Source organism: Neomonachus schauinslandi, chromosome 2 (genome assembly GCF_002201575.2).
Source record: "Neomonachus schauinslandi chromosome 2, ASM220157v2, whole genome shotgun sequence".
Lineage (NCBI taxonomy): Eukaryota > Metazoa > Chordata > Mammalia > Carnivora > Phocidae > Neomonachus > Neomonachus schauinslandi.
In genome coordinates this window covers 80,041,735-80,052,973 of record NC_058404.1, presented here as the reverse complement: position 1 = coordinate 80,052,973, position 11,239 = coordinate 80,041,735, and the positions used below count along the sequence as shown (strand labels likewise).

General features: G+C 37.1%; 1 protein-coding gene across 1 annotated transcript in view; it reads right to left on the bottom strand.

Annotated features, from left to right (window-relative positions):
- Positions 1 to 1,945: 1,945 nt before the first annotated feature.
- The window catches only part of TTC29 (tetratricopeptide repeat domain 29), a 171,120-nt gene continuing 161,826 nt past the window's right edge, over positions 1,946 to 11,239 (bottom strand). Inside the window, exon 10 of the mRNA XM_044913078.1 lies at positions 1,946 to 2,115. Coding sequence (XP_044769013.1) covers positions 1,946 to 2,115 — 170 coding nt within the window. The remainder of the gene's footprint in view (positions 2,116 to 11,239) is intronic.

Below are 11,239 nucleotides of genomic sequence, written 5' to 3'. Positions count from 1 at the left end.
GATATGACAATACACATATACTCCCAACTGAAATAGTAAATTTGGTTGGCTGGGGAGACTGAAAGAATGTTCCTAATAGTTATTTATAAAGCTTGGTATTAGTAGCTTCAATTCTTCTGAGAAATAAAACTGATGAGTGGGACTGTGTTTTGGAATCAGGTCAGAATTTTACAGCAGGAAGACTCTCCCTCTCCTTCTTCCTCCAGTGTGCTATCTTTAGAAGTCGCCTCTCACCTTATGGGTATGTGTACGGTATAATGCAGGGGTGGTCGCTGTTTGTTCTGCTATAATAGTCTGACAGTACCAGGTAATACTTTGGTAATAATTAAAGCTGTGTTTGAAATACGTGCTTTAAAATAACATATTTGAATCAACTTGTAAAGCTTAATCCATTCTACTTATACTTAATAGAAAGATTATTTGGATCTCACCTCATTTGTTTTAGGCACACAGAAAACCACAGCACCATGCTCTGCCCTTTGGACCAGCAAAATTTCTACTAAATTCTCCCCACTGAAGTCCTACTCAGAAATCCCAATGCAGTAAAAAAAAAAAAAAAAATCCCAAGGCAGTCTCATATCGCCACGTTCGGCACAATGAATTAAACCTCAGTTTCATTTTGAAATCCTATTTGTTTTTCTATTTTGACATAGCATAGGGGAACAATCTGTTTTCCTTTCTATAGTCTACTACTATAACATCTGTAACTATTTGGCTAACATGGTGATCAATGTCCCAGAAACAGTGTATAGGAATTGAAAGAAGTGACTGAATACCAGTGAGAAAATCTGTATAAAATTTAGGAGCTGATATTTAGGTTCAGAAAAAAAAAAAAAAACCCCAACTATAAGAGTCACATAACTAAAACAAGGAAAAATCACATTTTAGATATGTGGTTTTTATTTAAATATTATTTAAGATAAAATCTGTTTCTGAGAGCCATTGAACCCCCTTATAAAAAGACAGAAAATTGTTCAAAATAATATGAAGGTAATGGTACATGATAAACTTCAGTTTATCCAGATAATTTCCAGTAGTCTGAGTTGTTGGGATAAATTCCCATAAGCTTAGAAGTGGGACCAAAGAAAGAATCTTATAAAAATCATGCTCAAACATAACGCAAGATAATTTTATGCACACCTATTATATTTCTCATATGTCATCTTATAAATTTTGTGAGAGTGTGTGTGTGTGTGTGTGTGTGTGTGTAGAGGGTTGAAATGGTGGTAGTGATAGTGAATTTATTAAGCCAAATATTTGAGCTGTTCTCCCCAAAGGGGGGGGGAATTGATTTCCATGATTGTTTGCTATTAAGACTCAAATACATCCACCATGCTTAGGTTTTCTCTTATGCTTTTCAATTTTTGACAGCTGTCAGTTTTCAGATATAATTACTTTACCTAAGCATCACAAACACTGCATTAGTATCTTCAGAAAATATACTGTGAAAGTGCAGTTTCACTGTCCCAAATCAATTACTGCATTCTTAAACTTGCAGTATGTTCATTTGTGGGTACTGAGGCAGCCAGCGGGAGGGTGGTGATTGGAGTATAATGTCATGTGTAGCAGGAGAGAAAGATGAAAAGTGTTTTCTGCTTAATGGGTTGGTATTAAGTAGGTGGGAATGGCTTCTAATTAGCCAACAATTGCTGTGTTTTCCAGTTTCCCTCCTTTCCCTCCTCCTGTCGGTCACCAGCTGCCAATCTGCCCCCATTTTTTTTTTTTTTATTTGGAGTTCATTGCTCACTGCAGTGAAAGCCTTTGTTTAAGAAAGAGGGCTCCCAGGGTCTCAGCTGCCTGGGTACAGCTTGCTGCCTACGATGAGTAGCAACTGTCAGTTTATTTTACCTCAACCTTTTCATCATTCTGTTGAAACTGATCGACTGAAACCACCTGAGAGACCTGAGGATTCCGTCCCTATAAGTCATTAGCTAGGGCTGCAGTCTCACACCACATAGCAAGTCAACTGAACACTTCCTGAAATACAATCCACTTTAACCCCATGTTTCCCCATGAACACAGAAGGATTCTGTCCCTTTTTTGTTTTTGAAGCTGAGTCGATGGGAGGCGATTCCTTTGATGTACAGACATAAAAGTCAGAATATTTCACTTTGGCTAAGGGAGGAGGATAATGTCCGGGTGACAGGCTTTGCTACAGGGACACCACTGATACTGGGATGGGGAGCATTGTTTCATCCACAGCAAAAGTGAATATGGAAATGGAAAATATTTTACAAAGTGACTTTATAACAACAGGTCTTCAGCCCAATTCTTACCAACAGCAAATGGGCCAGACTGAAGCCTGATTTTGTATGCGTGTGATCCATACTATAGCTGCTTAGCGGGCTTCCTATTTCACTTTAGAACCTAGGAAAGGAAAATTTCCCACACACTTTAAGGATACTTTGAAAACCTTTTTAAAGAGGTGTCATCTAACCTGTTGTATCCAGAATGCATCAAAACAGAAGGACATAATGAGAAATTCCTGGCATGCCACAGTGGAGGATGACGTTTAGTGAAAATCAATGATGTGCAAACCTAGTGAAAAATGATGCCGTTATATGCCACTTAGAATTGGAGCGTTGTGAATAGGTGCTATTTAACCACATTTCAACATGGGTAGCGAGGCTTCTTGGGGAAGTGAAATTTTCAAAACATTTGAGGAGAAGGGAATGGTAACTGAGCAGAGAAAAAGATGATTATTTCTGATAAATGATGTGAAGTAACAAATAACAATTGGGATTACAGAGGAAGAGTTCCAGGTTCGCTTGATTTCAAAATAAATACCTAAAGCCTGTGAAAGGAACAGGTGTACTGATTTATTTATTTATTTATTTTTAAAAGATTTTATTTATTTACTTATTTATTTGAGAGCGAGCGAGAGAGAAACAGCATGAGAGGGGAGAGGGTCAGAGGGAGAAGCAGACTCCCTGCTGAGCTGGGAGCCTGATGTGGGACTCGATCCCAGGACTCCGGGATCATGACCTGAGCCGAAGGCAGGCGCTTAACCAACTAAGCCACCCAGGCACCCCAGGTGTACTGATTTAAAGTGCTTTTCATATTTCATATGTGAATGTAGAATTTTGCTGAGAAATGTTATCTGAAGACCCACTCAGTGGGCTTACATACATGTGTGAAATATCACATATTCATGCAGAAAAGCTAACCTGGCATTAATGTCACTTTAAAAACTGGAAACACTTTAGAGCAGTGCTCACACATAAGAATCACCTGGTGAGCTTGTCAAAGGCAGATTCTCAAGCCCCCGCACTGGAGATTCATAAATCTGTGGTAAGGCCTGGAAGATGCATTTATAACAACTCCTCCCACCACCAATCAGGGCAAGTGGTCCTTGAGTTGCACCCTTGAGAAACTGCCTAAGGCTTATTGTGAGGTTTAATTTTCCACAGGTATTTTAAAATATTTGCATCATAATAGAAAATGTAACAAATAGAACAATTTTAATTTCAATGTCATTTTTTCCTCATAATAATCTTTTACTTATAATTGCTTTAAAAATCATGAAAACATGAAATAGACTAAGCTAAACTGCAAAAGAGAAATCCCCAAGAGCTTCATATGTTGTAACTATTGTTTTGTGAAACTCTAGATTCAAATACATATTCTATGTCACAAGGCAAAATATATTTCTTACTGTAGGTTTTCGTCAAAAAGGCCACTGCTTTACAACGTAGTCAGAGTCCTAGCCTCAGAATTCAGGGAGAATTTTCTATCACAGCTGGAATCCAAAGTCGTCACTATGACCTGAAGGGCCTAAATTAACTGGGGCCTGCTTGAAACTCAATTCTTCCTTCTCTCCTCCTCACTCAATTTGCTCCCACCATACTGGTCTTCTTGTCACCTGGATGTCTTCTCCAGGCCCTCCTAGATAGTCACACGGCTTGCTCTGTCACTTCAATCAGGTTTCTCTGCAAACCACGCCTCTTTTGAGGGGCTTCTCTGAAACTTCTGTTTAAAACAGTACCCCTCTCGCCCAATCACTGTCCTCTTACCCGCTTTATTTTTTCTTCATAGCTCTTAGCACTACTTCTAGTGATTGCCGCCCAGCATCTAAACCTCCTTTCCAATGTTTAAGAAATTCTCTACTTTATAAATTTCAACGGAAACCTGTTCTCAGTTCGGGCACTGAGAAGTCAGCTCGTACTCACTTTCCCAGCTTCCCTTGCATCTGGGCAGAGTCATGTGAGCCAGGCCCCACCAATCAGCTGCATGCACACCAAACTCGGCTTCAGGAGCTGCGGCTTGTTAAGCTGGGCTGCGCAGAATCCAACCCGGCAAGGTGTGGCGTCAGGCAGGATTCTGTATTGTAAAGCTTCCTTAATAGTTCTCATGACAAGAAATTAACTTGCCAACGTGTATGTGCTAGTTAATTTTTTTTCCTAGACATTGGCTTTAGAACAAGCAAACCTGAAAGACTTGCCATATACATTTGTATTCATAGACTAGTATCCCTGTTACCAAGTTTGTATAAATATTTACGTGTCTCTAGTTATTGAATTAGACTTCAGTTAGATCTATTTGTGAATATAGATCATTGAGTGTATAGGTATTTAAAATTTGCTTTAATTTTAATATAAGGCTGGATCTTTCTGTTTTACTTCAAATCAATGTGCTAAAGAGAGTAAAAAAGAGATCCTGAAGAAAGAGCAGTAGATAGGTTTTGGTCCACCTATCTTTTACAAATTATATTTTTCTTGGCATGTACAGAGAAAGCTACCCAGTACAAAGCTGATTTATTTTTTTTAAAAAGGAAAATTCCTATGTTAGATATAGAAAGTGACAGTATTATGCATAATTATCTATGCAATTACACTTGCACATGCTTGAAAATTTTTAGCCAGGAATGCTTAATAACATTTTCATGGTTAAATGAGACAGCAGAAACAACTGGAAAGGCCTCAGGGCATGGTCATCTATTTAAGCATCCACTTGGATTTTCAACATAATTAGTCATATAATTGTGTGCCTAAACTTAGTAGATTCATGTAAGTAATTATAAATTATTAAAAAGCTGTGCATGTGTTTTGTTCTCTATTTCCTGCCAATCAAATTACTAAGGAATATACTATGTTCACATTTCATCATATAAATCTCCAAATAAAATTACAATGTAAAGCCTTGGATGAAGGTGAATAAACAAGTGAATCCATTCAGGTGAGATATAGTTAATATAGTTATGTGGACATCCATATTTGTAGAAAGAATTCCTATAATCAAATCACAACAGAAGTCTGTTCATCTATCCCTATTAAGAGTTCTAAGAAAAATGTTTCTTTTGCTTATGTTGTATTCGACACAATGAATTTTTTATGTTTATTAATTTTGTTTTTTAACTTGAATTAATAGCTGAAGGTTGGACATAATAGCTTCCTTTAGTATAGCTGATTTCTTTCTTTTCATAGATCTTTTAGTGGGTAAAGGTAAAAACTTAGGCCAAATAAATCTGAACAGTAAAAAATATTAACCCCCCAATTTTATGATGGTCATTTGATCTAAAGTCTCCCAGTTTTTCTCACCAATTGACTTCCTGAGTACTGATTTTGAAGCTTCATTTTATTTCATACTTTTCCATTGCTTTTTCCCCCATTGTTATTTTAATATCTGGGTTGAAAATGTGGAGATTTGAGGAAAACTGTGTATCCCTTCTCAGGAGCTCATCTAATAAACAAGACTAGAAGACCTCTGAAAGTGTTGAACTAAATTTCCTTTGATAAAAGTGCAAATTACACCTTATTAACTGCTGATACAATGGAACACATAGTCTTAATATGGAGAAATCAGACTTATTTCACTAAAGGCAAACATTAACCAGCCTTTTTCTCATTTTGGGTACCTGATTCCATGTTAGAAGTCAATAAATGCAAGCCCTTAGAGGCATCACACTTAAATGAGCTAACTTTAGTTTTCCCTCTTGGTTTGACAAAGTCCAACTTTGATTACCTTAAGGGCACGATGAGAGAACCTCTGTTTGCTCAGATTTTTTGATTACAGTTTAGAATAAAATGAAGGGAAGAAAATATCCGAGTATATTGTAGTGATAAAGGACTTGGAGATGGTGAATATTGGTCAGTGCTTTTAATATTTATTTCATTGTGACAGTAGGTCAGAGGATTCAGAAAGTAAATGTGTTCAGGTACGTTTGCAGTATTTCAAGGATTCATTTCAGGAAGGTCAAGACACTGGTCAGTATGGACTGACATTAAGATTAAGAAATATGCTAGCATTTCTTCTGATTAGATTCTTGCTCACCATTTCCCACACTGAGCACGTTGTTCCCATCCCCCGGAGGTAGACATCACCCATGAGAAGTGAAATATACATCCATGCTCTGTTAGTTAAGTCAATCATTATGAAAAGGCATTATAAATAATTTCTAATTTCTAAAAGAACATTTGTCATGAAAAGTATTTATATTTCTATTAATTATGCTAAAGAACCTAGACTATAAAAAAATTCACTCTTATCTGGGAGTTAATATAGGGAAGGCATTCTTTAAAAGAATTTAAAGGAAAGTGAGTCCTGGGACCATGGATATAATTTTTGATTGAAGTTGTGGTTAAAAAAATAAAAATTCATAATAATAAGAAAACAAAGGTGAGAAGTAATTAGAAAAACTCCCACACAGTACCCCAAATCAGGGAAACTTGGGAAAAAATTAGAAGTTAACAAAATATGTTCCTTCAATATGTTCATGTTTTAAATATTAATGTCAGTTCTTTCAGAAGAAATCGTATGGATTAAGGATCACCTGAATTATCCCAATAGAGCTTTCTTAGAGAAGGCTTAAATACATGTCTGAGAAGATTTTTTTTGCCCCCAAATTCTAGCAATGGTAGGGAAATGTTTACCTAAATTGGCACAGTATTTGGAATAAATGACTACAAGTAAAAGGACATAGATGGAAGCAGGGGTGAGACCCCTCACTGGGAATGAGAAAAATATAAATGGGTGACAATGGAATTCTCTCAGAACTTCAAACCCTAGCCTTGTACTGGTACAGCTCAGGGATTTATTCTGGTTTTGCTGTGGTTTAAACCAACCAAAAAAAAAAAACCAAAAAAAAGAAAAAAAAACTTTCATAAGCTGTTCAAACCAGCAATTAGAGATGGAATTGAAACAAAACCAGATTGGAAAAACCCAGTTACATTTTTCTTGGAAGTGGTGAGTTCAGTGTACCTTGGGAAGTTAAAACTGGTGACACCATCAGCTACCAAGAACTGTGAGCAGAATCTAAAAGAAGTATAGTTTTTGTTTGAGCAATCAAGAATTCTCTTTTATTGAACCAAGGCAGCAGATAGAGAAGGAGGCTCTCAGAAGGGAAAAAAAGGAAAAAGGAAAAAAAAAAAAAAAAGATCTTTCAACCCGAGGGATCTAGAGCTACATTATTATTTCCCAATGAAGTAAGCATTAGTTTGTGAAGGAAGAAATTTGAAAATCGGGTTCAAACTCTGCAGTCTTTTTTATTTAAAAATTTGGCTACAATTAACTATTGATTTTGTCTTCTTCAGCATGTTTCGTCTTGGGAATTATTTTATTATCAGTTGCAGAAGCCATTGAATTCTTAAACTCTTTCTTAAAATTTATTAGAAGTATACTTTGATAATCTATCATGATTTAATGAGATTAGTGAAAAGATGCATGTCTTTCTTAAGGTTTTTGACAACAGCATGCAATCTATAAAGAATATATTTTAATGTGTCACTCCCATTTGTCTTATCAAACTTGTTTTCTGTGACTAGAAATGGAAATATAAAGGATTTTAAGGATCTGTGCCTTAGAAAAAAGTCACAAGCAGACTCACAACCTATAAACACACAATTTATAAACTATCCTACAGAGAAATGGCTATTCCAGTTCTCCCCCTGGAGCTCCTGCTGCTGCTGTCCAGGGGCTGTCACGGAGAATCCTGAAGCTTGCAGAGTTAGGGCAGGCTAAATGAAGTTGTACTAATAAACAACTCTGCAAATCTCCGTGGTCCACCACAATAAAGGATGATTCTGTGTTCACACAAAGTCTGCTGCAGGTCTGAATAGCATTCCAGGACAAATGTTCCACATGTAGAGATTTACTGCATCCATCTTGTTGCCCTGTAATTTTTAATAATGCTTCCACTATGATCACTGCAGCAGGGAGAGAATCAGCTGGAGGATCTTGGGCAGGCTCTCCCAAGCTTACACCCTGAAGTAACTTCTGACCATTGACCAGGACTAGTCACAGAGCCCTGCCTAGCTGCCAGGAGATGAAAAATGCAGTCTTCTGTGTGCCCAGAAGAGTAAAGAACCAGATACTGGTAAGCACTTGTAATTTCTACCCCCTTGAGCAATGGTTACTGAACCCTCTGAAAATTACACACAGTAATTGTAGGCTTTTCTGAAAAGAGGAGAGAGAGCTTAGCTTTCATCAGATTCTTTAAGGGGATAGTGATCTGTCATCTAAAAGTTCTAATAAGCTTTTTGAAAAGTGTACAGATTTATATTGAAGAAAGGAAAGCTTTGAAATTCAGGAAGAGCTTAGAGAAGTCAAATTTAGGGCAAGTTCCCAGACTTTAGAAGACGGGTCCATGTGTTGGCCTCATTATCCACAATTATTTTGCCCCACACTGCCCAAATGATTTCCACTATACACTATATTACAAATGTCCTAAATTCTGGCAATAGGTAATTTTCCAATGTTTAAAAAATTCTTAATTGCTCTGAGTAGGTTAAAGCACTTTGAGTCATTCATTATATGGTGTGAATCAGTTTAATCAGATTGATTTCTTCCTAACAGTGTTCATAATCTTTCTCAAGGATCACTGACCTGCACTGCCTGTTGTCCAATCTCTGCAAACATTTGTCATATATATATATATATATAGTTTTTTAACACAGGAGGGTAAATCTTTTCCCTGTTACTCCATCTTGGCCAGAAATAGTCCCACTTGTTTCTTTGCACCATGAATATTTTTATCCAGATTTTAATTAAATTGTAATCTTTTTAAATGTTTGATGTGGCTTCTACTAAATATAAAGTGTTATTGTAAAAAAGTGTAACACATGGAAAGAATCCCTGAACTAGAATTCTAGAAAACTAGATTATAGTTCTATTTTGTCTTTCAGATTTTTTCATGACTGCATGTTCCTGGACCTGAGGACATTTGAAAATTAAAAAAAAAAAATGTGGACCAAGTTATTTCTTTGGTACCACACAGCTCAATAATTTCATGATTCCATAAAACTCAAAAAAGTTCAAGAAGATTTTAACTCATTTTCAGAAGACAGAAAGAGGCTGTAGGAGTGGTACCAGATTGAGGAAGGCAGAGACAGACATAAACAGAACTGCCCAAAGAAGGGAGTAATGAATAGAGAACCAGGCATCTTCTTGAATCAGAGGCCCCAGGAACAGTGGGGAAAAGATAGGGGTTGAGGAAATGCTGAGGGGAAGCATGACACAGGGTTGAAAACAGGAGGACGGATTGAAAGTCTACAGATGAAATTACCCAAAATGCCAGTAGGGTGAGCTTTGATTCAGTCAGATTTTTCACCAGAATCTTCTTTTTATGTGTCATGTTTTTGAACACATTATTAGAGACAGAAGTTTGCTCTGTGACAATAAGACGCTATAAAACCTGCTTGCTGGTTTTAACACAGGAGGGCTAACACTGGAGGTAATTCCAGAACTTTCTCCTCATTGTTAGGGTTTTTTAACTGAAGTAGCTGATCAAAGTATAATAGAACATGAGGCTCACTCATGAATGTGGATTTTTCACATTCATTAAAAGGGCTGAGTTCATGAATAAAAAATACAAGCAAGAACAGGGTAGGAAAACGTGGCTCCACATTGAACTGACAACTCGACATTAAACCCACACAAACCAAGGGTGGAGAGACAAATTCGTGGTCTTGATTGTTTTCTTTTAAGAATATTAAATGATTCGGGATGCCTGAGTGGCTCAGTTGGTTAGGCGTCTGCCTTCGGCTCACGTCAGGATCCCGGGGTCCTGGGATCGAGCCCCACATTGGGCTCCCTGCTCAGCAGGAAGCCTGCTTCTCCCTCTGCCTCTGCCTGCCACTCCCCCTGCTTGTCCTTGCTCTCTGTCTCTCTCTCTCTGACAAATAAATAAATAAAATCTTAAAAAAAAAGAATATTAAATGATACATAAAACGAGAGTGGTATTTCTGGTACTCAAGGAAACCTTGGCATGTCATTTTGTAGAAAACAGTGTCTTTACTGACGAGCCAATGTATTCATCTATTTCCATACTCAGGATATGCATCCTATTTCTCTGATACAATAAGAATGTGCCTTAAAACCATGTTACTGATATTATCAATGAAGTGGTTAACCACGTTGGCACTGAAATGGCTGTAATTACATTTCTAAGTTAACAGTTCTCTTACGTTGCACAAGAAAAGCTTTGCTTCTCTGTCACTGTTCCACATCTGGGTCTATAATCTCCATAAGGCAAGATGAATTAGCTTTTCATTCAAAAATAAATAAATTTCATGATTGGAGACATAATAGTTCTAGCAGAAAAAATAAACTCTTTTCTGGAGAAATCAGCAGAAATTCATAGGCCCTTAATCCTTCCAGAGCCAACCAATTTCTGTTGCTTCAGGCTTGAATAATTTTCTTGAACTGCAGTAAATTTGAATTCCTTCTAAATTCCTAAATTTGGGAGGCGAATCTAGTCTTCATTTACTGTTGGAAAGGAAAGGAGGAAGATGAAATCATTCCAACCATATCTGAGAGTATTAGAATGGTATGAAAGTTCCTATATTTGCTGTGTTCCCTCTGAAAGGTACAAAGAGGAAAGATGATTGCTGGTGAATCACTGTTCTATTTTATCTAGAGACCCGAGTGCTCTCACTGCTCTATTCCCTTAGGGGGTCATGTTCCTCTGCTTAAAAGAATATTGCCTGCTCTGTGAGCTAATGATTTGTTTGGAGGATGTAAGTCTCAGAGGTGAAGATAACTGCACAGCTTTTATAATGTAGCTTTCAAATCTTTGATATGCTTTTTTTGGAATACATGGGACCCCTCAATGGCAAGATTAAAGATGCCTCTTCAGAGAAGAAAGGCAAAATTTGAAAACCTAAAAGCTGCTCAGATTTCCAAATAATATTTCTGCATTTCTTCATTTTGTCAACATCACACTTGGTGTTGTCCTGCATTCGTGTGATAACCGCATGGTAATCAAAACACAGTTTTGGATCATAGTTGTTTTGTTGTTGTTGTT